This window comes from Oncorhynchus gorbuscha, linkage group LG03, assembly GCF_021184085.1.
Source record: "Oncorhynchus gorbuscha isolate QuinsamMale2020 ecotype Even-year linkage group LG03, OgorEven_v1.0, whole genome shotgun sequence".
NCBI classification, from domain to species: domain Eukaryota; kingdom Metazoa; phylum Chordata; class Actinopteri; order Salmoniformes; family Salmonidae; genus Oncorhynchus; species Oncorhynchus gorbuscha.
Window position 1 is genome coordinate 96,734,482 of NC_060175.1, and position 27,481 is coordinate 96,761,962.

The 27,481-nt window shown below is 44.2% G+C and overlaps 2 protein-coding genes across 3 annotated transcripts in view; both read right to left on the reverse strand.

Annotated features, from left to right (window-relative positions):
- The window catches only part of LOC124032318 (disco-interacting protein 2 homolog B-A-like), a 101,078-nt gene extending 100,120 nt beyond the window's left edge, over positions 1–958 (reverse strand). For both annotated transcript variants that reach the window (XM_046344627.1, XM_046344626.1), the window contains exon 1: positions 695–958. In XM_046344627.1, coding sequence (XP_046200583.1) covers positions 695–779 — 85 coding nt within the window. In that variant the 5' untranslated portion in view covers positions 780–958. The remainder of the gene's footprint in view (positions 1–694) is intronic.
- Positions 959–3,827: 2,869 nt separating this feature from the next.
- The window catches only part of LOC124032319 (cyclic AMP-dependent transcription factor ATF-7-like), a 42,818-nt gene continuing 19,164 nt past the window's right edge, over positions 3,828–27,481 (reverse strand). The window contains exons 3-12 of the mRNA XM_046344628.1: positions 21,579–21,675; positions 19,688–19,818; positions 19,167–19,348; positions 18,175–18,363; positions 13,972–14,056; positions 13,544–13,657; positions 12,985–13,125; positions 10,554–10,742; positions 8,917–9,013; positions 3,828–7,241 (exon numbers count right to left, since the gene is read on the reverse strand). Coding sequence (XP_046200584.1) covers positions 6,994–7,241; positions 8,917–9,013; positions 10,554–10,742; positions 12,985–13,125; positions 13,544–13,657; positions 13,972–14,056; positions 18,175–18,363; positions 19,167–19,348; positions 19,688–19,818; positions 21,579–21,675 — 1,473 coding nt within the window. The 3' untranslated portion in view covers positions 3,828–6,993. The remainder of the gene's footprint in view (positions 7,242–8,916; positions 9,014–10,553; positions 10,743–12,984; positions 13,126–13,543; positions 13,658–13,971; positions 14,057–18,174; positions 18,364–19,166; positions 19,349–19,687; positions 19,819–21,578; positions 21,676–27,481) is intronic.

Below are 27,481 nucleotides of genomic sequence, written 5' to 3' on the forward strand. Positions count from 1 at the left end.
GATACCTAACACACACACACATATCCTAAGTAAAGGACTGGAATATATACATATAAAGCTGTCATCTACCATTCTGCAGTCACAAACCCACACAGTGAGAAGAAGGTTGTGCAATGCAGAATTACTCGACTGAAACCCCTACATCCCATGAATTAACACATCCACTGACGGGCAATGTCACCGTCAGTCTCAGGTTAACACAGCAACATACTGGTTCTAGACACCAACCGTGAGTTGATGGTCAACAAGATACATGATTAGCAAATTTAGCAGATGATTCTGACAAGTGTGGCTTTGATATTCAAATCGTGGATATGTAAGAGAATACACCTTAATCAATTACTGTACATACAGAACAGCTATGAAATGATTGATTTGAATGATTCAACCTAGACTAGGACGAGACCGTCACAGACAAGAGAAACCCACGGCCACGGTCGAGCCATTCTCTTTCTACGGTCTGTCAATGCAATGCTAACAGAAAAGGGTTGCTAGCTGGCTAGCCATTCAGACATTACTGGCTGAATATGATTGTGTGTCTATATTAGCTTCAAATGAATGCTATTCACCTTGTACACTAAGATAAACATAATGCATAGTGCTAATTTGATAGATACCGGTGTGGGTTAGCTAGCAAGCTACATGGTGTGAATTTGAATTCACTCCCCTACGTTAGCCTCATCACCCTCCTTACCTTCCGATAGCTCCAATTCCAACTCCGCCAAATGGTCTCGAACCTCTTTCGGTATACCGGAAAAATCCACGCCACGGTCCGCCATGACGTAAAAAGAATACAACAAAGTGTGCTTTAAGTAAAAACGAAATCTCTTCTATTTCAAAATACTGCCTTCAAAACACGAAATGTGCATTTGAATTGAAGTGACAATCCATTGCGCCGACTGCTCCCTCCGCCATAAGAGGGAGAATTCACCAAAGGCAAATATTAACGGTCACGCGATCTCTGTACTAGAATCGCACTAGCGGCATGGCAAATTACTGCACCCAAAACATGCTCTATATCGAGACATACAGCTTGTCCTCCCTCTCGTGTTCATCTAGAGATGTTACAAATGTGTACAATAAAACGGATTTTATGGTACAGTTGTAAATCCTACAATTGCATCAGTACAGTTTAATGTATATGACACACTAGAGATAACCTGGGTGAGTAGTCATATACTTATCATACCAACGTGTGGCCTCGCTGGTCTACCATCTCATATGCATCATAGAGTACTGTAAAAGCACCCGATACCATTGCAATCAGTCGATATAATCGGCAACTATCATCAGAAATCAAGCGATATGAATCAGACAGTGAGTGGGGCGCCGCATGACCCACTAGTTGGTCAGAATGTTCAAATCAACGTTTCATATCGTGGTGTGGATGTACGGTAGATCGAACTGGGTCTGTATGGGGTGGTAGAAGATGAGCATGCCTCCAACATCAGGGTTTTTCCATCAGACACTATTAAGGTGGCTACCCTGCTGATTCTATGGGTCACCTTAGAGAAAATATGAAAACAGTTGTCCAAAAAAAACTCCCTTAGTCTGTTAGGGACGTAATCAATTGTGTTCCAGAGGTTAGCTAGTAGGGGTACATTTGGAAGGATCATTCAGGTGGCGATGAACCACGTGCGCACTGGCCCATGCCAAGTAACGACCTTAAGTCTGTTTCTGAGCCAGGAAATTGTCACTCTTATCCTTGATGTTGATGCTCTCATTATTGTCCTCAGTACATCGCTGATGCAGTTACAGGTGGCAAGCATGCATGTAGTAATTATAAATTAAGGACTGCACAGATTAGTTGGAAAAAGATCTTCCGTACAGGGATAGGCTACTGCAGAATTGAGAACTCATTTTAGTGAACAAGTAACACACACACAGAGCTGCACTTCCAAACCTCCTGCCAAATGTATGACCATATTAGACACACTCCCCATACTGTGCTATCTAACCTCCAAACGAGCTTCAATGCCATACAGCACTCCTTCCGTGGCCTCCAACTGCTCTTAAAACTCGAGTAAAACCAAATGCATGCTTTTCAACCGATCGCTACCTGCACCCGCATGCCCGACTAGCATCACCACCCTGGATGGTTCCGACCTTGAATATGTGGACATCTATAAGTACCTAGGTGTCTGGCTAGACTGCAAACTCTCCTTCCAGACCCACATCAAACATCTCCAATCGAAAATCAAATCAAGAGTCGGCTTTCTATTCCGCAACAAAGCCTCCTTCACTCACGCTGCCAAGCTTACCCTAGTAAAACTGACTATCCTACCGATCCTCGACTTCGGCGATGTCATCTACAAAATGGCTTCCAACACTCTACTCAGCAAACTGGATGCAGTCTATCACAGTGCCATCCGTTTTGTCACTAAAGCACCTTATACCACCCACCACTGCGACTTGTATGCTCTAGTCGGCTGGCCCTCACTACATATTCGTCGCCAGACCCACTGGCTCCAGGTCATCTACAAGTCCATGCTAGGTAAAGCTCCGCCTTATCTCAGTTCACTGGTCACGATGGCAACACCCATCCGTAGCACGCGCTCCAGCAGGTGTATCTCACTGATCATCCCTAAAGCCAACACATCATTTGGCCGCCTTTCGTTCCAGTACTCTGCTGCCTGTGACTGGAACGAATTGCAAAAATCGCTGAAGTTGGGGACTTTTATCTCCCTCACCAACTTCAAACATCAGCTATCCGAGCAGCTAACCGATCGCTGCAGCTGTACATAGTCTATAGGAAAATAGCCCACCCATTTTCACCTACCGCATTCCCATACTGTTTTTATACTGTTTTTATTTATTTATTTTTCTGCTCTTTTGCACACCAATATCTCTACCTGTACATGACCATCTGATCACTTATCACTCCAGTGTTAATCTGCAAAATTGTATTATTCGCCTACCTCCTCATGCCTTTTGCACACATTGTATATAGACTGCCCATTTTTTTTCTACTGTGTTATTGACTTAATTGTTTATTCCATGTGTAACTCTGTGTTGTCTGTTCACACTGCTATGCTTTATCTTGGCCAGGTCGCAGTTGCAAATGAGAACTTGTTCTCAACTAGCCTACCTGGTTAAATAAAGGTGAAATAAAAAATAAAAAAATAAAAATTACACAGACCCACAAACAAATCCAATTTTGATCAACTCCCATATCTACTGGGTGAAATACCAGTGTGCGATCACAGCAGCAATATTTGTGACCTGTTGCCACAAGAAAAGGGCAACCAGTGAAGAACAAACATTGTAAATACAACCAATATTTATTTTCCCTTTTGTACTTTCACTATTTGCACATCATTACAACACTATATAGACAATGACATTCAAAACATCTCTAAACCTTTTGAACTTGTGAGTGTAATGTTTACTGTTATTGTTTATTTTACTTTCGTTTATCATCCATTTCACTTTCTTTGGCGATGTAAACATGTTTCCCATGCCAATAAAACCCCTTCAATTGAGATTGAAATGAATTGAGAGAATCTATTGTGTTAAATTGTCTGAATCAAATATTACAAAAATGTTTGATATTCATTAAGTTATTTGTTTAATTAAAGCTGCAGCACGGTAAGTGTTCATAGTAGTTTCACTTAGACAAGCATGGAAAAGTAAATATATTCATATAGCCTAGTACAGATATGTACAGTACAATAAGGACAATTTAAAAAATGATCAGTCCAACAATTCTTTCATGGGATTGTGAGTGAAAAATGTAAATACAAAACAAAGTCTTCTCATAAGGTAAAACTGTTATTTTTCTGATACAATTCTGTTACTTGCTCACAACAACTGTTCATATTTTGAGAGGGATAAAAAAAAATTAAAAACGATTTCCATGAAGACAATGTAACAATAAGTTATTGTGAGTAACAGGCAGTCCAGACACAGCAGTCTCCAGCCATGGGAGTAGAATCAGGATTCCAGTTCTATGGTTCCGGCGTCGTCCGGCTGTTGGGTTACACGAAGTCTTTTTGATAGGAAAAAAAATAAAAGACATTGATGTACTAAAACAAATACATTTCTATATCTTATCATTACAACACAAAAATATATAACAGAGGAAGGGTTTATCATGCCAGAGTATTTGTATATAGTCCTCGTGACAATAGCACGCAATTTAAAAAATACTGGAGAAATTATTTTTTTTAAATGTAAGAATGAACAAAGTGCCAATGACAATTAACTGATATGAAAGCTAAATAAAGTTGAGTTTTTTCCATTTCATATGAACAATCGTCTATTTATAAAAGGGATAGCTAGCTAGTGCCAGCTCAGAGTACTACACAACGCCTGACAGGGTAACCATTGGAACGGTCACTGTAGGGTAGCATACCAAATCGCACCCTATTCCCTATATAGTACAGAGCCCTGGTCAAAAGTAGTGTAATAAAATGGGGAATAGGGTGTACCATTGGGACTGTGGTACAATGACAAAGCAGTTATGTGAGATGTGTCAGTAGTTACTGAGTAGCAATCCTTGTTGGGCCAGTTTCCTGAACACAGATTGAATCTAGCTCTGGTCTAAGAAGTACCTTCAATTGAGAATCTCCATTGAACATGCTTTTTAGTGTAGAACTAGGCTTAATCTGGATCCGGAACCAGTCCCATTATGTATAAAATACATTATCAAGACAAAGAAATAGCACACTTTTGATGTTACTGAAAGAGAACCTGTGTTCAGGACAAACCATAGTTGACACAAAGAGAAAAAAAAAGGAAAATAATTAACGATAAACCTGCATATTTTAGTGCATTTAGACATGCGCTTATGTTTTTGGGACTGATACCCTAGTTATTTCTGCAGGATTAAACACTGCAAATGGTTACACATACATTAGATAGATGGTGGGGGAAGTTCTAAACCAATACAAAACAAAAAGATTAATCGCTTGTTTAGGTGGTTTGTTTTTCTAAAAACAAAAATGTCTAAAACTAAATAGGGGGGAGATCCCTGAAGAATTTAAACTGTTCTGAGACTGCCATAGGAGGGAGTCCTGAAGGAATTTCCCTCAAAGTTCAATTTCCCATCCTTGTGAGAGACGGTGAAGGTCAAATTACTCCACTAGATGGCAGTGTATAACACACAACAATGATAATGTGGTGAGACGCCATGGTGACATTTTACATGTACAATATGAAAAATTCTCACCATGTAAAAAACCATTACCCCATTGCTAATGGTTTTAATTTCTGAAACATTTTTTTTTTTCCTAAGGCAGAACCATAAGGTTTTTTCATGCAACCCAATCTTTGAGAAGGATGTCAGAGGCACGAAAGTGATTCTTTAAAGCAAAATCGTTTTCAAACGATGTGTGTCTGAGTCCAGATGTGTCAGTGCTGTTTGTAAAAACACACACACACGCTCGGCTAAAGAGTAACATGGCTTTGTTTGGGTAGAGTCATTAATAAAGAACAGCCAGGTTTGTGTTCATTAGTGCACTCAACGGAAAACGTTTCATAACGTTTTGCAACGGCAAACAAAAATGAGCATGTGCCTTGTTGTTTCAGTCCGTTTTGTCGTGTTTGGTACCTAATGAATGCGACCCTGGAGACTTAACAGCAGCCCACCACGCTCCAGAAAGCAGCAAGGTTGAAGCACTAAAGGTACCACCTCCAGAAGGTTCAGAAAACAGACGAGGGCGACAAAGGCCAGTTAGGAAAAGCTTTTCCTATCAGATAAGATTTCATAAAAGATGGTAATGACATACATTTAGAAACAAATAAATACAAAAATTGCACGGGAAAGAGGAAATGGTTAGACAGAGGACAGGAGGTTGGATTGGTTTAGTCAGATGCAGTCCCAAAGAAATTCTGAAGCTAAAAGTGAAAAGATTTTCTTTGAAAAACACTTAAGTGTATAAATCATTCGTAAATGAGTGTACACTAAATACATTATTTTTATCTTTCCGTTTCTGTCACACAGAAGATAATTTGGTTCTCTATGGCCCAAGCTGCAAATAGTAATGTGCCGATAAATTTGTAAAAGAAAGCTGCACAGGAATACAACAAAGACGCTAATATAACAAGATGTCAAATGCTACCAAACAAGATCTTGTTTCATCAGACCTTGAATCAACAAACTACTTGATGTACACACACACACACAAACACAAACACACACACACACAATAAAGGGCTAAAAATAAGGTCAAGCTTTTTCGTGAACAACTGCGACAGATCCTCAATGAAATCGCTTACAAAACTGCTAGGGATTCAATAGATAAAATTGAAAATATTTTAGAGTATACAAAACTATTGCATCTATGGAGTTGAAGCTTAAATCATTAAAACCCATTTTTGTGTGTGAATAAAACGTGTCAACATGTGCAGGAGAGCAAGGCCACAACCCCCTGTTACAATAGTATGGACCCCTGCAGTGATCAGGGCTTTGGTATATCACTTGATAAACAACAAACAGGAATCAATTCAATGTTAACGCTAAGTATATGTGTCTGGTATGTGTGTGTTACCGTGTGTTAGAGTCTGAGTGTCCGAGTTTATCACAATGACAGTTACGACACTCGGGACGATGCTATGCAGTCCTTACAGTCCAGTGAAGTTCATAGAGGCTGAGGCAAGGCGAGAAGGTTGTAGGGGGGAATATGAGGGGTGTTGAGTCCAGCCCCTGTATATAGTCTATATATGGCATATTGAACAGAACAAGAAGCTCTTCCTCTTCTATCGTCCCGGTCTATTCCCAGAAGGCTGTTGTTGCTGAACTTCAGCAAGGCTCCAGGCCTGACACAAAAGTGGCTGACACAGCATGGGCAGAGAGTAGAGGAGGGATGATTGTATCATGTAACTACTCCTCTGCTCACCTGAGAAGGTTTATTTGACTAGGAAGGCATGACTTCTTTTTGAGTTGCTCTCTTCCTCCACTACCCTCTCCTGTGCTCTCCTCCTGCCCATGTAGGATGGTGCCTGGTGCTGTGTGAGCCGTACAGTCCCGGGCTGTAGTGTGTGATATGCTCATCATCTGGCAGAGTGGTGCGAATGTGTGGCCATGATGATGTGGGAGGGTCCATCCCCCTCTTCTCTCCTCTGCTGGTGCTGCTGGTGTTGACCCATCCTGGCCAGCACAGACATGGCCTCGGCGGCCGCCCGGATCCTTATGCCGTTGGGGCCCGAGGAAGGAGAGGGACTGGGCAGGGAGCTGTGCTGGATGACGGGTGCTGTGGAGCCGGTGGGCTCCGACAGGTCTTTCATTATGCTGTCTTCTCCTACAGCACAGAGACAAGAGTTCCAGGGATGAGTTTACCCATTTACATGGTAGAAAGAACAGAGGCACCAGAAACCACAACAAGCTATTTCAAATCAATTAACCCCCATTAATGAAGACATTTAGCATATGTACTTACTGGCTCATTGGTTCTAACAACAAAGCCTTTTTCTTATTCCGACCATGGTGATCTTGTGATCTGACCTAGACACTGACTAAGCCAAGGTAGTGATCTGACCTAGACACTGACTAAGAGCCACAGTAGTGATCTGACCTAGACACTGACTAAGCCACGGTAGTGTTCTGACCTAGACACTGACTAAGAGCCACAGTAGTGATCTGACCTAGACACTGACTAAGCCACGGTAGTGTTCTGACCTAGACACTGGCTAAGCCACAGTAGTGATCTGACCTAGACACTGACTAAGCCACGGTAGTGATCTGACCTAGACACTGACTAAGCCACGGTAGTGTTCTGACCTAGACACTGACTAAGCCACAGTAGTGTTCTGACCTAGACACTGACTAAGCCACAGTAGTGTTCTGACCTAGACACTGACTAAGCCACAGTAGTGTTCTGACCTAGACACTGGCTAAGCCACAGTAGTGTCCTGACCTAGACACTGGCTAAGCCACGGTAGTGTTCTGACCTAGACACTGACTAAGCCACAGTAGTGTTCTGACCTAGACACTGGCTAAGCCACAGTAGTGATCTGACCTAGACACTGACTAAGCCACAGTAGTGTTCTGACCTAGACACTGACTAAGCCACGGTAGTGTTCTGACCTAGACACTGACTAAGCCACGGTAGTGTTCTGACCTAGACACTGGCTAAGCCACAGTAGTGATCTGACCTAGACACTGACTAAGCCACGGTAGTGATCTGACCTAGACACTGACTAAGCCACGGTAGTGTTCTGACCTAGACACTGACTAAGCCACAGTAGTGTTCTGACCTAGACACTGGCTAAGCCACGGTAGTGTTCTGACCTAGACACTGGCTAAGCCACGGTAGTGTTCTGACCTAGACACTGGCTAAGCCACGGTAGTGTTCTGACCTAGACACTGGCTAAGCCACGGTAGTGTTCTGACCTAGACACTGACTAAGCCACAGTAGTGTTCTGACCTAGACACTGGCTAAGCCACAGTAGTGATCTGACCTAGACACTGACTAAGCCACAGTAGTGTTCTGACCTAGACACTGACTAAACCACGGTAGTGTTCTGACCTAGACACTGACTAAGCCACAGTAGTGATCTGACCTAGACACTGGCTAAGCCACGGTAGTGTTCTGACCTAGACACTGACTAAGCCACAGTAGTGTTCTGACCTAGACACTGACTAAGCCACAGTAGTGTTCTGACCTAGACACTGACTAAGCCACAGTAGTGTTCTGACCTAGACACTGACTAAGAGCCACGGTAGTGATCTGACCTAGACACTGACTAAGAGCCATGGTAGTGATCTGACCTAGACGCTGACTAAGCCACGGTAGTGATCTGACCTAGACACTGACTAAGCCACGGTAGTGATCTGACCTAGACACTGACTAAGCCAAGGTAGTGATCTGAACTCGCCAAACACATTGACTATATAACGTTATAAAAACTGCCTTGCATCAAACAGCATGAGAGGTTTCTGTGTGTTTTCTAGATGCCACTAGCTAGCAGGCTCACCCATACTCTTCTGTCGAGTGGTGACAGGGCAGTCCTTATGAGCCAGCAGCAGCTGTTTGAGATGAGCCACCTCATTCCTCAGTAGAGACACCTCATTCTGAGGAGACACAGTAACACAATGAGTCAATGCTATTATTATTAATAATTACAATAACAATGAGTCAATACTGCTATGTTTTCTCACACCAATACACAAACAGAGAGGGGGTAACAATGGTCTGAAGTCACTGTTGATGAAGCAAATGAGAATGATATATATTTATTGATGTATTTTTGGGGGGGACTGGGACAATGCACATCAAGTAACATTGCTGTAAATGTGTCAGATTTAGCAAGCTGGCAGTTTATCTGTAGTCCCTGGGCAGATGGATAAAAACATTTTAGAAAGCAGCATGGTATGCACATCTCCAATGTATGGGGCAGGAATAAAGCATTGGGGACTGAATCGCAGCATTAAACTGTGTGTGATAAAGCATTGGGGACTGAATCGCAGCATTAAACTGTGTGATAAAGCATTGGGGACTGAATAGCAGCATTAAACTGTGTGATAAAGCATTGGGGACTGAATAGCAGCATTAAACTGTGTGATAAAGCATTGGGGACTGAATCGCAGCATTAAACTGTGTGATAAAGCATTGGGGACTGAATCGCAGCATTAAACTGTGTGTGATAAAGCATTGGGGACTGAATCGCAGCATTAAACTGTGTGATAAAGCATTGGGGACTGAATAGCAGCATTAAACTGTGTGTGATAAAGCATTGGGGACTGAATAGCAGCATTAAACTGTGTGTGATAAAGCATTGGGGACTGAATCGCAGCATTAAACTGTGTGTGATAAAGCATTGGGGACTGAATCGCAGCATTAAACTGTGTGTGATAAATCATTGGGGACTGAATAGTAGCATTAAACTGTGTGTGATAAAGCATTGGCCAGCAGCATACCACCCTGCATACCACTGCTGGCTTGCTTCTGAAGCTAAGCAGGGTTGGTCCTGGTCAGTCCCTGGATGGGAGACCAGATGCTGCTTGAAGTGGTGGAGGGCCAGTAGGAGGCACTCTTTCCTCTGGTCTAAATAAATATCCCAATGCCCCAGGGCAGTGATTGTGGACATTGCCCTGTGTATGGTGACGTCTTTCAGATGGGACGTTAAACGGGTGTCCTGACTCTGAGGTCATTAAATATCCCATGGCACTTATCGTAATAGTAGGGGTGTTAACCCCGGTGTCCTGGCTAAATTCCCAATCTGACCCTCAAACCATCATGGTCACCTAATAATCCCCAGTTTACAATTGGCTCATTCTCCCCTGTAACTATTCCCCAGGTAGTTGCTGCAAATGAGAACATGTTCTCAGTCAACTTACCTGGTAAAATAACGGATAATTAAAATTGGGGACTGAATAGCAGCATTAAACTGTGTGAGCTTTCCTTTTTTTTTTCCTCTGACATGACTGTTGACTCGCAACGATAATGCTGAGACAAGTCAAACTGGATCGATAGACATATCTCAATGAGTGGGTGGCTGAAGAGATGAGAGCAGAGTTGTGTGACCTTACACACACACACACACACACACACACACACACACACACACACACACACACACACACACACACACACACACACACACACACACACCGCCAGGGAGATGTTCATGGAGGAGAGCTCCTCGGCCTTCTTCTCCAGGGAGTTGACCCAGACTTTGCGTTTCTGTCGGCAGCGCGAGGCGGCTGCCCGGTTCCGCTCCAGGAAACGCTGCCGTCTATCGTCCGGGTCGTCCCCCACTGCACGCCGCCGCCGACCACCGGTAGGCTGAGACGGAGACACCTGGAGGGGAGAGGGAGAGAGAGGGGGGGAATGGTAGAGTCATAGCAGCAGGCAGACATGGGTTGAGACAGGGGAGTGGGCTAGACAGATTGAGCTCAACACTGGAAGTCCCAGAACAAGACTGATAAAAAAAAAGTATTTTAGTGCCTACATTATAATTTTACATTTTACTGATGTCAATGAACCACGAGTCATGAAGATCCAAGTCAAGAGGGTTTTGATAATTGTCTATTGTGGCCACAAAAGTAAGTGTCCATGTGTACTCTTTACAATTTACATGCGTGCGTGCGTGTATATTCATTTCGAGATCTTTTCTACCTCACCTATCCATCTCCTCATTTGAATTCCATTATGTCACTGTCACTTGTCCACTCACACTTAACATTGTTGTCATCTATCACCCACCAGGTGCTCTTAGAGATTTCCTCAATGAGCCTGACCCCTTGATAAGCTAGTTTCCTGACAATGACTCACCACTCATCATTCTGGGCAACTTCAATCTCCCGACATATGCCTTTGTTTAATTTCTTTCCAACTCTTTCTTTCCCCTCTTTGCCTAATTTGACCTCAACAGTCCCACTCACATGCCAGGCATTACGCTCATCTTCTCTCTCCAGGTCTCTGATCACTACTTTGCTTCCTTTTCGGTCTCCCTTACCTCCAACCTTACCCACTTAGCCCCTACACAGACGGTCACGTGTCGTTGCAATCTTCGCTCTCTCTTCCCCACTACTCTCTCCTCTTCTATCCCATCATCTCTTCCTTATGCTAAATCCTTCTCCCCGTTTCCTAATTCTGCCTCTTCGACCCTACTCTCCTCCCTTTCCACATCCTATGACTCGTACTGTCCCCTTTCCTCCCGGGCGGCTCGGCCCTCCCCTCCGGCGCTTACAGAACAGGGCTAGGACCCGGTTTTCCACCTTAATCCTCCACCCGCTCCCTCCTCCCTCTCTGCGGGCGACTTTGTCAACCACTTTGAAAAGAAGGTTGACGACATCCTCTCCTCATTCAATCAGCCTATTGAGTCCACTGATCCCACTTACACCGAACTACCCTACGCTTTGACCTCTTTCTCCAGATGAAATTGTGAGACTATAGAGGTCCGGCTGCCTGACAACCTGCCCGCTCCACCCCATCCCCTCATCCCTTCTCCAGACCATCAACACATCCCTGACCACTGGCTGTTTCCCCTCTGACTTTAAAATGGCCAGAGTCGCTCCCCTCCTCTAGAAACCAACATTCAACCTCTCGATATCAAAAAGTACAGACTGGTAACCCTTCTTTCTTTTCCTTTCCAAAATACTTGACCTTGCAGTTTTTCACTTTCTCTTTCAGATCAAACTTCTTGACCCCATAACCAGTCATGCTTCAAGACGAGTCACTCAACCGAGACTGCTCTCTTCTGTGTCACGGAGGCTCTACGCACTGCCAAAGCTGACTCACTCTCCTCCTAGATCTATACGCTGTCATCAACACCGTGAACCACCAGATTCTCCTCTACACCCTCTCAGACTGCAAAGAAACTTGGCGTGACCCTGGACAACAAATCCTGAGACAAATCGTTCTCTGCAAAAACAAAAGCAGACTCGCTCCTGCAGGTTCATGCACTACAACATCTGTAGAGTACAACCCTACCTCACACAGGAAGTGACACAGGTCCTAATCCAGGCACTTGTCATTTCCCGTCTGGACTACTGCAACTCACTGTTGGTTGGGTTCCCTGCTTGTGCCTTGAAATCCCTGCAACTTATCCAGAATGCCGCAGTCCACCTGGTGTTCAACCTTCCCAAGATCTGCCATGTCACCCTGCTCCTCCGCACAACCCACTGGCTTCCAGTCGAAGCGCGCATCCATTACAAGACCATGGTACATGGCTATGGAGCAGCAAAAGGAACTGCCATTCTCTCCCTACCTTCAGACTATGCTGAAACCCGATATCCCAACCTGAGTACTACCAAGTTCTGCGTCTCTTGGCCCTCCAACCCCTCCGGAAGGGAATCTCCCACTCAGTCCAGTTCTTCTCTGTCCTGGAATCCCACAGAGTCCCTGTCCATCTTCCGAAAACATCTGAAACCACCCCCCCCCTCCCACCACTGACTTGGCTGATAGCTACTTAAGAAACGTGGTTGTTCCACCTAGCTATCTTAAGATGAATAAACTCTAAGTTGTTCTGGATAAGAGAGGCTGCTAAATTACTCAAATGGCTGTGCAGGGGAGGGTCCATGTCTCTATGTTGTCCTACCTGTGGCTGTGCGGGGGAGGGTGCGTCTGGGTGCTGCACCAATAGCTGGCTCTGCTCCATCCTCTGAGGGTGCATGGGGCTGCCGGCCACACCCCCCATCTGACCCCCTAAACTCTGCTGTGCTAGTGCTGCCTTCAGCCTCTACAGGAGACAGGACAACCAGGGCCATGTTAACATTAACCCCACACACATAACACTATACACAGAGAGACACAACCACACACACACCTGTACATTCATGTTATCACTCCCAATGTACCTGCTTAAACACACCTGATTATGTATCTGATCTTTTCCTATACAAGCACTTTGAATGTTCATCAAAACTATTATTGGACTGCAATCTCTGTCATGTGATGAACATACAGAGAGTGGGAGGGAACAAACGCTATAGGGAAGAAAAGAAAGAAAGAGAGAGAAGGAAAGGTGAACCGGAGAAAGGCAGAGCGAAACAGAGAAAAGCAAGATCGAAAGCGAGAGAGAGATGTTGAGTGAGAAAGAGCAAGAAAGCCAGAGCAACAGAAATAGAGAGAGACAGAAATAGAGAGAGAGCTCTCACCATCTTGGCCTCAGAGTGTGTGGTGTACGCGGAGTGGGAGCCGCTGCTGCCGCCTCCCAGAGGAGGACCAGGGATGCCGGGAATGTTGGGCACCATGTGCATAGGCCGGGCCAGCTGGAGACAACACACACGCACTTTAACGACCTAGCTAGGTCGGTCGGAGCTCAGGCTGGCAAAGTGAGATACTACCTCAATGTCAGTCTTTTCAAAGTGCTGCATATATGCTTCTATGTGAATCAATAGACATTATAGACAACTCGTGCAAGCATACAATTTCATTATTTTATAAAACTGGATCAACCTAGAATTTGACTGATATGTTGCTACTCCCTTAGCGAAGGTCAGTTTTCACGTCAATCAGAATTGGCAACAACCACAGTTCCCAAACCAGACAAGGACAGACAGGTGGGTGAAGGCAGGGCACGTACAGAAATGACAGAGGGTATCTGCATAGGACCAGGCAGGAGCCCATTGGTAAGGTGCATCATCACGGGGTAGTGGCCAGTGGGAGAGCTACAGGAAACAAAAAGAGGTAGAGGGTTACTGGTGGAAGAAAAACATATATTTAAAAAGCTTCATCTTGCCCTCTGATAGGGTAGGTGGAATTGACACCATATTGGACACACCTATCCAATCCTTTCAGATGTACCTAGTGGCCTAGTGAGTAGGTATAGAGTTAGTTAGAGATCTATTCTTTGTATCTGTCCCATAATGGTGACTATGACATCACAGGTAGATCCATTGAAGCCATCTCCATTATGAAGTAGTCCATTTTATTTTTGTGTTTGAAAAAAGCAGAAAGCTTATAATGGTGATTTACCGACACCTGCAGTGCTGGAGTCCTGAGCCAAATCCTGTGTGTCATTCATTTATTGTGGCCATCGCAGTGATACTGCTTAAAGCCATTTACAAACCAGGTAACCCAATTTGAAGGAGAATCCAATACTCTGATCATTGGCTAATCCCACCCGACCCATAGGAATGCCCACAAAAGCTGACTACTTTAATATGGTGGAAGCCCTCAATGGAAATGCAAAAACAGGTCAAATCCAATGAAATCTCTCATAACTACATTGCCTTCAGAAATTATTCACATTCCTGGACTTTTTCCACATTTTGTTGTGTTACAGCCCGAATTTAAAATGGATTAAAATTGAGATTTTTTTTTCATGGGGCACACACACACACACACACACACACACACACACACACACACACACACACACACACACACACACACACACACACACACACACACACACACACACACACACACACACACACACACACACACACACACACACACACACACAATGTCAAAGTGGAAATATGTTTTTAGAAATTTTTACAAATTGATTAAAAATGAAAAGATGAAATGTCCCCTTTGATATGGCAAGCCTAAATAAGTTCAGGTGTAAAAATGTGCTTTACAAGTCACAAAATAAGTTGCATGGACTCACTGTGTGTGCAATAATACTGTTTAACATTCTTTTTGAATGACTACCTCATCTCTGTACACACATACAGATAATTGCAAGGTCCCTCAGTCGACCGTTGAGGTTTTCCAATGCCTCGCAAAGAAGGGCACCTAATGGTAGACGGGTAAAAAATAAATAAAAAAGCAGATATTGAATATCCCTTTTAGCATGGTGAAGTGATTAATTACACTTTGGATGATGTACAACCAGTCACTGCAAAGATACAGATGTCCTAACTCAGTTTAGGGCTGTCCCAGACTCCCCAAAAAAATCAAGTCAGGACAGAGTTGTCTGTTCTTTCGACTGATCTAAAGAAACATATTTTTCCATGTATAGACACATCCCTATGTGTTTTAATCAAACCAACTATATGCACTGAGCTTGTCTGATGCTTTAAGCACACTGTTTGATGAAAGACACAAATTACTAGAGTGAGTGCGCCCTCAATTGATTTGATTGTGCCGGGCCTGGCTCAGACTTGCTGTGCTGAAAAAAAAGACAGCGAGTGACTGTGTGACTAGCACCCATTGTCTCGCTCTCCTCCCTGCTGCAGCGATCACCACAGAGCATCAATGTGCATCGCACTGTCCATGTTAATGAAGCGAAAACATAATAACAGCCATTTCTGACTGAAAAGTTGTCACCGAAATCCCTCATTTGTTGAGAAAAAAATTCCCTATTCCCTCAACCCTTGCTCTCTTTAAGTGACATAAATGCATCGCATACCTTAAATCACATCAATAAATTGGTCATAGACTCAATGCCGCAACACGTGACAGCAAAATGGATGCAGAGGATGTGACAAACTTGAAATGAGAGAATGTTTACTGGTTGCTCAGGAGGTAAAGGAGAAGTTTGTTGTGGAAAATACTGCAGATCAATAAAAAATAAAGGTAAGGAGCAAACGCTGTGTGCATATTATTATTATTATTATTATTATTATGTGCCAAACAGGTGCTGTTAGATTAATGTCATTTTTCTGACTGTTTGGAACAATGTAAACATTAAATCAATTTTAAGCCTACTAGAGAGTCTGTTGTAATATTTTGTAAAGCCTTTATTACAAAGAAGACTAACAGTCACATTCATTCGTGAATACATTTTCCGAAATGGAACGGTTTAGGCCCATTTATTGTTTATGCTAATTATTCCACGGCCACTTTATTTTATTTTAAAACAAATGCTTGATTGTATTTCAAATCATGAATGACTCGTATGCTGTGTGATGACATAAACAAATAAATGATAGATTGATACAGTAGCCCATAGAAGTATTGAAATATAATCCTAAGTAAGTTACAGTGTTAAGACTAAACAGGCCTACAGATCGATGATGGTTATACAAGGCTGCTATACCCTGCCTACTAATGATGATGACATGACTTATTATAATAATAATATTAATAATAATAATAGGAATGAGATCAAGGAAAAAGGAGGGTTATTATTATTATTATTATTATAAAATATACTTTTTTCTGACAATTTGGAAGAGTGTAAACAATAAATAAATACCAGAGAGAATGGTCTGTAAAGCCTTTATTACATCAAAGCACAGACTTAAAACAGCCAAACTTGTGAAATTGTTGATCCAACATGTGGTTGCATGAGGGTCGATGCTCACGGTATCAATAAGCTATTAAACAAACACTTAAACAGGTTACAGAAGCAGGAAGTGTCATATTTCAGTAGATGTAAACACAGCAAAAATAGAAAATTCCCTTTTCAGGACCCTGCCTTTCAGCTGATCGTCCTTGCAGTGGCAGACCACGTGTAACACCTGCACAGGATTGGGACATTCGAACATCACACCTGCGGGATAGGTACAGGATGGCAACAATAACTGTCCGAGTTACACCAGGAACGCACAATCCCTCCATCAGTGCTCAGACTGTCCACGATAGGCTGAGAGAGGCTGCGAGGGGCTGAACTGAGGGCTTGTAGGCCTGTTGTAAGACAGGTCCTCACCAGACATCACCGGCAACAACGTCGCCTATGAGCACAATACCACTGTCACTGGAACAGACATGACTGGCAAAAAGTGCTCTTCATTGACAAGTCAATGTTTTGTCTCACCACGAGTGATGGCCGGATTCGTGTTCATCATCGAATGAATGAGCGTTACACCAAGGCATGTACTCTGGAGAGGGATTGATTTGGAGGTGGAGGGTCATCATGGTCTGGGGCGGTGTGTCACAGCATCATCGGACTGAGCTTGTTGTCATTGCAGGCAATCTCAACGCTGTGAGTTACAGGGAAGACATCCTCCTCCCTCATGTGGTACCCTTCCTGCAGGCTCATCCTGACATGACTCTCCAGCATGACAATGCCACCAGCCATACTGCTCATTCTGTGTGTGATTTCCTGCAGGACAGGAATGTCAGTGTTCTGCCATGGCCAGCGAAGAGCCTGGATCTCAATCCCATTGAGCACGTCTGGGACCTGTTGGATCGGAGGGTGAGGGCTGGGGCCATTCTCCACAGAAATGTCCGGGAACTCCACAGAAATGCCTTGGTGGAAGAGTGGGGTAGCATCTCACAGCAAGAACTGGCAAATCTGGTGCTGTCGATGAGGAGGAGACACACTGCAGTACTTGTTCAGTTTGTCTCAATTGTTGAATCTTATGTTCATACAAATATTTACACATGTTAAGTTTGCTGAAAATAAACGCAGTTGACAGTGAGAGGATGTTTCTTTTTTGCTGAGTTTATATGGTTGATTTATAAAGCCAGGCACATTTAACAGGTTATTGACTATAGACCTAATTAAGTTGAGGTTTCCTCTCTCCTGACTTTTCTTAGACAATAAAGGGCTGTTTTCTCATCTCCTAATTCTGCTGCTGCCTTCACCACATTGTTCTCAACACCAATATGCTGGTTAACTTTGCTATTCAGCACAACATGGTCTAGGAAAAGGCACCAATTCAAAAGCGCACTTACGTGCTTCAGAACCACGACAGCCATGCTTGCAGCTTTACAGCAAAGAAAATGGCTCGTCTCTAGCCTAAACAGTTGTAAAAAAGGATTGATGTAGGATTCAGCATACAAAAGCCATCTTTAACTGGAGCTCCAGGCCCCATGGAGGACTAGCCTGGGTCCAGATCTGAGTAGTCTTCAAATCTAGAACCAGGCTTGTGCAGGACCAGTCACTCACCCCAGCAGGGTGCGGTTGGAGGGTGGGGTGGGTGTGATGACGGAGGTGGGTGAAGGCATGGTGGGCTGCAGGGCGTCAAAGCCCAAGTGGAGTGGCAGAGAGCCTGGTCTGGGACGCATAGGGAGGGCACCGTGCCTCACGATGGTGGGGGTGGGGGCAGAACTCAGCACTGACCTCGGGGGGAGTGTCCTGAGAGAAGACAGGAGAGATTGTTAGTTCAACAACCGATGTTTAGTAGTGTTAGGTTCAAACTTTTCAGCGTAAATAACTCACGGACACTACAGAAGATTAACCAAGTTTAATTCTTCCCAAAGGGTTGTTACAGCTGTATTCAGACAGAAAAAACATTTCTCAACATCACAGGTGTATTATATCCCACTTAAGACACTCCTCCTTCTCTCCAATCCTTACATCTTATGGTTCCACAGGAAGAAGGTAATAGGATAATAAAATGGTTTATTATAACTCCCTTCAGGGGATCTGAGCTGACCTCCTGACCTAAACCCCTCCTTCGCCTAATCCACAGATGTCCATCTGCTTCTCCTATAGCAATCCTGTGATCTCCTCCTGTCCACACAGCACATTCCACAGCCACTCTGTCTTTCTACAGATCTCACTCCTTTATATACTATGCATCTACTATGCTGTGATCTATCATGTCTTTAATATCTCAATGTTCAAAGTTTAGAATCCAACAGTAGAAGGTCAATTCTAGGTTTAATACAGCCTCTTTCCCAATGCATTGTAGATTGTTTCTTGATAGCTCAGACATAGTAAAGATCCTGTCAGATGCTCCCCATCAACAAACCACAGTGCCCACCCATCCTGGTCTCGCACACCTACCGTTCCTCTGGCACTCCTCTGTCCCCTTCCTTTGGGTGTGACTGTAGGGACATGACTGGCATGTCAACCCATAACTCTAATCCTAACCAGAACCAACTTGGTAATTCAACATGGGTTTGCTGGTCAGTCATGTCCCCTAAGTTTTGAACCCTACCTTTCCTCGACTCACCATGGCATCCCTGCTGCTGTCTGACATGCTGGAGAAGGAATCAGGACTTCCTGGTGGGGAAGAGTCAACCTCCACAGGCTCCTCCTCCTTCACCTTCATGGCTTCTGCTGACGGTGTCTGCAAGCTCATGTGTAGGGCCACCTCTCTGTGGGGGGCAGGCAGCTGGAGAGGAGGGGAGGGAGGGAGACTGAGACACTATAAAGCACAGCAGAGATAGGATGGGGCTATGTGACCGACTGGATTTCAATCCTGGTCTTCAGTGTGCAACACTACTGTGTTCTGAGCAAAAGCCTAGACCTACTGCCAGTCTTCATCTGTGGAACCACCTCAGTTCTACAATATGATAATATTATGCCATTTAGAATAAGCTTTATCCAAAGCAGTCTTGTGTGCATACATTTTACATATGGGTGGTCCCGGGAATCAAACCCACCATCCTGGCCTTGCAAACGCCATGCTCTACCAAATAAGCTACAGAAGGACCAAGTGATTTCCACTCACAGGGTTCTTGGCCCGCTTGTCGTCGTCCTCCTGGGCCTTCCTGAACTCCTCAGCGAAGGAGCTAGCCAGCTCGTTGAACAGCCCCACCTCCTCACAGTTCTTCAGGAAGCGAGTGGGAGTAGGGGTCTGGTCTGGAACAGGAGGAAGAGAAACACAGAGAGAAATGTCTATTTTAGAAAATATCACCTTTTTTCAGTCCTTGGTTTAATGTTTTTTTCCAACACACTTTGGCAGAGATTTAAACATCAAATTAATCCAATATTCAACTAATCTCAGCAAAAAAAGAAACATCCTCTCACTGTCAACTGCATTTATTTTCAGCAAACTTAATGTGTAAATAATTATATGAACATAACTAGATTCAACAACTGAGATAAACTGAATATGCACATGCATATGACTAACAGAAATTGAAAAATGTGTCCCTGAACAAAATGGGGGGGGGGTCAAAACCAAAAGTAACAGTCAGTATCTGATGTGGCCACCAGCTGCATTAAGTATGGCAGTGCATCTCCTCCTCATGGACTGCACCAGATTTGCCAGTTCTTGCTGTGAGATGCTACCCCACTCTTCCACCAAGGCACCTGCAAGTTCCCAGACATTTCTGGGGGAATGGCCCTAGCCCTCACCCTCCAATCCAACAGGTCCCAAACATGCTCAATGGGATTGAGATCCAGGCTCTTCGCTGGCCATGGCAGAACACTGACATTACTGTCCTGCAGGAAATCACACACAGAATGAGCAGTATGACTGGTGGCATTGTCATGCTGGAGGGTCATGTCTGGATGAGCCTGCAGAAAGGGTATCACATGAGGGAGGAGGATGTCTTCCCTGTAACGCAGTGTTGAGATTGCCTGCAATGACAACAAGCTCAGTCCGATGAAGCTGTGACACACTGCCCCAGACCGTGCCGGACCCTCCACCTCCAAATCGATCCCGCTCCAGAGTACAGGCCTCAGTGTAATGCTCATTCCTTCGACGATAAACGCAAATCCAACCATCACCCCTGGTGAGACAAAACCGCGACTCGCCAGTGAAGAGCACTTTCTGCCAGCCCTGTCTGGTCCAGCGACGGTGGGTTTGTGCCGATAGGCGACGTTGTTGGCTGTGATGTCTGGTGAGGACCTGCCTTACAACAGGCATACAAGCCCTCAGTCCAGCCTCTCAGCTTATTACGGACAGTCTGAGCACTGATAAAGGGATTGTGCGTTCCTGGTGTAACTCGGGCAGTTGTTGTTGCCATCCTGTACCTGTCCCGTAGGTGTGATGTTCGGATGTACCGATCCTGTGCAGGTGTTGTTACACGTGGTCTGCCACTGCAAAGACGATCAGCTGTCTGTCCTGTCTCCCTGTAGTGCAGTCTTACGCGTCTCACAGTACGGACATTGCAATTTATTGCCCTGGCAACATCTGCCTCCTTGCAGCATGCCTAAGGCACGTTCACGCAGATAAGCAGTGACCCTGGGCATCTTTCTTTTGGTGTTTTTCAGAGTCAGTAGAAAGGCCTCTTTAGTGTCCTAAGTTGTCATAACTGTGACCTTAATTGCCTACCGTCTGTAAGCTGTTAGTGTCTTAACGACCGTTCCACAGGTGCATGTTCATTCATTGTTTATGGTTGTTTGAACATGCATAGGAAACTGTTCAAACCCTTTACAATGAAGATCTGTGAAGTTTTGGGGATTTTTACTAATTATCTTTGAAAGACAGCGTCCTGAAGTTTACTAATAGGTCAACCACTAAAGGTGGGTGATCCTTTATCTGGCTAAAATGTTCTGGTAATCACGACTGACATGTGGGTATTCAACAACTGACAAAAGTACCAAATTAAAGGGATGCCAGAACAGAAGAGTAATAAAGTGAAATATTTTAGACTCACTAGGAGAACCAGTACCTTGGATAATGACAGAGTCTGTCCTGGCAGGGCCAAACTTTAGACTCATCTCATGCTTGTGTTTGTGTACAGCCAGGTGGTCCTCGTTGGTAAACCTCTGGAGAGAGGGTGGGAGGGAGATAAAAGGGAAAGGAGGAGATGGAGGGGTGGAGTGAGGGGAGGGAGTTAATGTCACACACACACGTCAGTTAGGGCCATTAAGCACCTTAACCTCAATAGCATGTCACAGAATCCAATACATTTGACTGGCTATCTTATGGATAACACATACTGTATCATTTTGGGTTGCACAACAAATAATATCCATGATATACAATACACTAGGATGTGTAATGCAGCCCCTTTTAGACTCTTTTAGCCATAAGTGACATGCCTAAATGTCTAGGAAATGGCATTATCGACCGAGCGCTACACACAAAGTGGCACAAAGTGCTGGATTGTGACAGTGTGTGAAAACACAATGAGTTAACAGCTTGCCATGCTCATAGTCAGGAAGTGGCAGGCTAGGGAGGTGGCAGGTTAGGGAGGTGGCAGACTAGGGCTAGGTAGGTGGCAGGTTAGGCAGGTGGCAGGTTAGGGCTAGGGAGGTGGCAGGCTAGGGCTAAGGAAGTGGCAGGCTAGGGCGGTGGCAGGCTAGGGCGGTGGCAGGCTAGGGCTAGGGAGGTGGCAGGCTAGGGCTAAGGAAGTGGCAGGCTAGGGCTAAGGAAGTGGCAGGCTAGGGCGGTGGCAGGCTAGGGTTAGGGAGGTGGCAGGCTAGGGCTAGGGAGGTGGCAGGCTAGGGCTAGTGAGGTGGCAGGCTAGGGCTAGTGAGGTGGCAGGCTAGGGTTAGGGAGAGAGAGAGAGAGAGAGAGAGAGAGAGAGAGAGAGAGAGAGAGAGAGAGAGAGAGAGAGAGAGAGAGAGAGAGAGAGAGAGAGAGAGAGAGAGAGAGAGAGAGAGAGAGAGAGAGAGAGAGAGAGAGAGAGAGAGAGAGAGAGAGAGAGAGAGAGAGAGAGAGAGAGAGAGAGAGAGAGAGAGAGAGAGAGAGAGAGAGCTAGGGAAGTGGCAGGTTAGGGAGGCGGCAGGCTAGGGCTAGGGAGATGGCAGGATAGGGCTAGGAAGATGGCAGGATAGGGCTAGGGAGGTGGCAGGTCAGGGCTATCATTTGTAAGACATATGGCCAACTGAACAAGTAGCCTAGCGCACTAGTATGTGTTTATTGAAGGGATTCGTCCTTCTCTGCTTGCAACACATCTGCAGAAGCATGTCAACCAACCACACACACCAAGTCTTCCTCTGACAGTCTTTCAGCCAAACACACCAAGGTGCTACAAGTCTTCCTCTGTCAGTCTTTCAGCCAAACACACCAAGGTGCTACAATAGTCTTCCTCTGTCAATCTTTCAGCCAAACACACCAAGGTGCTACAATAGTCTTCCTCTGTCAATCTCAACCAGCCAAACACACCAAGGTGCTACAATAGTCTTCCTCTGTTTGTTCTCTTCCCTTTTGGAGTTGCTTCAACTTAGTTTTAGTTTACAGAAGTAGATTTTTAAACTCAAACTGTTGCAAAACTGTCATTGTATCCTGATGAATACAAATCAAATGGCCCTATTGTATATTTAGTGCACTACTTTTCTTCTGGTTAAAAGTAGTGCCGTTGCACTATATAAGGTGCGATCTAGGATCCATCTTCTTCTGCATGAAGTCTATTTCTGGCTGTGTCAGTGTCACAGTTATACGTTCAGTCGTGGGAGAGAGGGAGGAGAGAGGGAGGAGAGAGGGAGGAGAGAGGGAGGAAGAGAAAGAGGAGCACCAAGTGAAAACACTGTATTTGTAGCCAGTACCAGCTAGCAGCAGTATCATCACTACACATCCCACAGGCTGATAGTATCTTTCCTATGACCAAGATGACTGGGTCGGGCTAGGGGAAACAATCTCAAATTAATCTCCCTTATTGTACATATCTACTAGAGGTCTTCACGAATCAACCTGTACCCAACTATCCGAGTCCCGATTCGGGACCCGAGAAGTTCCGGATCCAGAATTCGAAATACTGTCACGGATCTGATATGACATCACAGGTCTGGAGAATATGTTACTTTAACGGACCTGTCAGGAAGGGCCCGTACAGATCCCAACGTGACTCCCGCAGTAGAGAGAAATTGTATAATATATGCTGCTACTCTTCCTTTCCTTTCAGAGTAGAGTCTAGCTTGTAGACGTTGTTGGCCAATCATAAGTTATCAAAGCAGCAATAGGCTACAGTCAGTCAGAGCTTCCACATGTGACCAAAGTTAGGAGATATCTAATCAGTAAAAGATAAAGGAGAGCGTGCCTCCCGGGGGGTGCAGTGGTCTAAGGCAGTGCTACCAAAGATTCTGGGTTCGAGCCCAGGCTCTGTCGCAGCCGGCCCTGCCCGGGAGGCGGCGCACAATTGGCCCTGCGTCGTCCGGGTTAGGGTTTGGCCGGGAAGGGATATCCTTGTCTCATCGCGCACTAGCGATTCCTGTGGCAGGCCGGGGGCAGTGCACACTGAACAGGTCGCTCTGTGTTTCCTCCGACACATTGGTGCGGCTGGCTTCCGGGTTGGATGTGCGTTGTGTCAAGAAGCAGTGCGGCTTGGTTGGGTTGTGTTTCGGAGTATGCATGGCTCTCGACCTTCGCCTCTCCCGAGTCTGTACGGGAGTTGAAGCGATTAGACAAGAGAGTAACTACTAACAATTGGATACCACCTAATTGGGGAGAAAAAGGGCTAAAATATTAAATAAAAAGATAAAAACGACCAAGAACCAATAGGTAGGCTGCTACTTAATATTCTGAATGCTCTCTCTAAGGAACGGGTCTAGTTGTCCTTGGGTCTGTTCGGAATGGGACTCTATTAAATCAAATCATTTATGCATATCGAGTCCGGGTGGGAAAGACCCAGGTCCATTTCAGAATGGGTCCAACTTTTTGGACCCGTGAATACCTCTAGTACATACGTATGTAGGAGATAGTGGAAGCAAGGATTATCATATCTAACAATAAACTGTAAACATGAAGGGAAAAGGACAGACTCACATCAGGTTTCCCACAATTGCATAGCTTACATGCCATAGCATTACAGACAGGCCTAAACAAGACCAGGTCTGGACACCAGAGAGCCATGACCTGAATAAAATCACACTTCTGTTCTGAACAACATAGCCTACACACACACATTAGAAAGGGACAACTGTTTGAGGGTACCACAACACACCCAAAGAGCACCAACACACACTGCGATTTTATTTGTATATATTTTTTTTAACCTTTATTTAACTAGGCAAGCCAGTTAAGAACACATTATTATTTACAATGAAGTCCTACCAAAAGGCCTCCTGATGGATGGGGGATTAAAAACATTGGCCAAAACACACATCACGACAAGAAAGACACCACAACACTACATAAAGAGAGAGAGACCTAAGACAACAGCATAGCATGGCAACACCACATGACAACAACAACATGGTAGCAACAACATGGCAGCAGCAAACATGGTCGAAGCACAAAACACAGTACAAACATTACTGGGCACAGACAACAGCACAAAGGGCAAGAAGGTAGAGATTACAATACATCACACGAAGCAGCCACAACTGTCAGTAGTTGTGGCTGCTTCGCGTGATGTAGAGACAACAATACCTTCTTGCCCTTTGTGCTGTTGTCTGTGCCCACTAATGTTTGTACTGTGTTTTATGCTTCTACCATGTTGTGTTGCTTTGATGATACACAATTAAAAAATACAATTTAAAATGGCAAGTCTGCTGGAGAGGCTAGAGTAGATAGTATTCATTCAACCAAATCTCAAAACACATCCTGTAACTTTAATCTAAACATCCAAACTTTTCTGGTAACTGACAGTCTAATCTAAACTCTGTTCTGGTAACTGACAGTCTAATCTAAACTCTGTTCTGGTAACTGACAGTCTAATCTAAACTCTGTTCTGGTATTAATAATCTGTTCTGGTAACTGAAAATGAAATATGTTCTGGTAACTGACAGTCTAATTAAACTCTGTTCTGGTAACTGACAGTCTAATCTAAACTCAACTGACAGTCTAATCTAAACTCTGTTCTGGTAACTGACAGTCTAATCTAAACTCTGTTCTGGTACAGTCTAATCTAAACTCTGTTCTGGTAACTGACAGTCTAATCTAAACTCTGTTCTGGTAACTGACAGTCTAATCTAAACTCTGTTCTGGTAACTGACAGTCTAATGACAGTAAACTCTGTTCTGGTAACTGACAGTCTAATCTAAACTCTGTTCTGGTAACTGACAGTGACAGTCTAATCTAAACTCTGTTCTGGTAAGTGACAGTCTAATCTAAACTCTGTTCTGGTAAGTGACAGTCTAATCTAAACTCTGTTCTGGTAAGTGACAGTCTAATCTAAACTCTGTTCTGGTAACTGACAGTCTAATCTAAACTCTGTTCTGGTAACTGACAGTCTAATCTAAACTCTGTTCTGGTAAATGACAGTCTAATCTAAACTCTGTTCTGGTAAGTGACAGTCTAATCTAAACTCTGTTCTGGTAACTGACAGTCTAATCTAAACTCTGTTCTGGTAAGTGACAGTCTAATCTAAACTCTGTTCTGGTAAGTGACAGTCTAATCTAAACTCTGTTCTGGTAAGTGACAGTCTAATCTAAACTCTGTTCTGGTAACTGACAGAGTCCCTGAAGGGTTCTAAGAGAATTAATGGGCAAACAACAAGAGATAAATGTTTAATTTCAGATGCATGTTGCCGTCTGCGGTACACGCTTGAATTGTCTACACTAAATGCCTGAGGACAACACCAATTATATTTTATTTAATAATGGACGAGGTAATAACCTTACTGACTTGGAATTACATTTCCTCAACACTCATCTGTCGTCTTCAAGCTGTCTGCAGTAAAACACGTGGTAAAGCCTGCCGGTACAATGCATTATGATGCTGTTGTAAGCATGTGAAAACATTTACATTTACATTTAAGTCATTTAGCAGACGCTCTTTAATGTTTCCTAATGAGGCTTATAAGTCATGTTATCAGTAGTCAAAAAGGAAAGAAGCAGAGATATCCTTATGAGCAAAATATATTGAAAAGGACGTTGAAAATGCAGTTAACTCATTGTCTTCACTGGGATTGTACTGTAATGTAAATGTACTGTAATGTAACATTGTACCAGGCTTTAAAACATCTAATCCATCCTAACACCTTGGACAGAGTACAGCAATAGACAGTGCCAAGCTGAGTCACTATGGGTCTCTAACCTCTTCAGTCTGCAGGCTGGAGAAGTGAGACAGAAACAGGTTGAAAAATGTGTCATCTGTGCTGCGTACTGCCTGTGACTCACTGGCTGGCGGAGACAACACCTTGCCAGCATTGTACCACAACACCGCTCGGCTAGAGGTATTTCTCAGTGATCAGAGCCCAGTCCATCTGGGCTCTCATAGAGAAACAGAAGCTTCAGAGAGACCCATGTTGACTAGCTAGCCATCACTATATACAGTGGGGCAAAAAAAGTATTTAGTCAGCCACCAATTGTGCAAGTTCTCCCACTTAAAAATATGAGAGAGACCTGTAATTTTCATCATAGGTACACTTCAACTATGATAGACAAAATGAGAGAAAAAAAATCCAGAAAATCACATTGTAGGATTTTTAATTAATTTATTTGCAAATTATGGTGAAAATAAGTATTTGGTCACCTACAAACAAGCAAGATTTCTGGATCTCACAGACCTGTAACTTCTTTAAGAGGCTCCTCTGTCCTCCACTCGTTACCTGTATTAATGGCACCTGTTTGAACTTGTTATCAGTATAAAAGACACCTGTCCACAACCTCAAACAGTCACACTCCAAACTCCACTATGGCCAAGACCAAAGAGCTGTCAAAGGACACCAGAAACAAAATTGTAGAC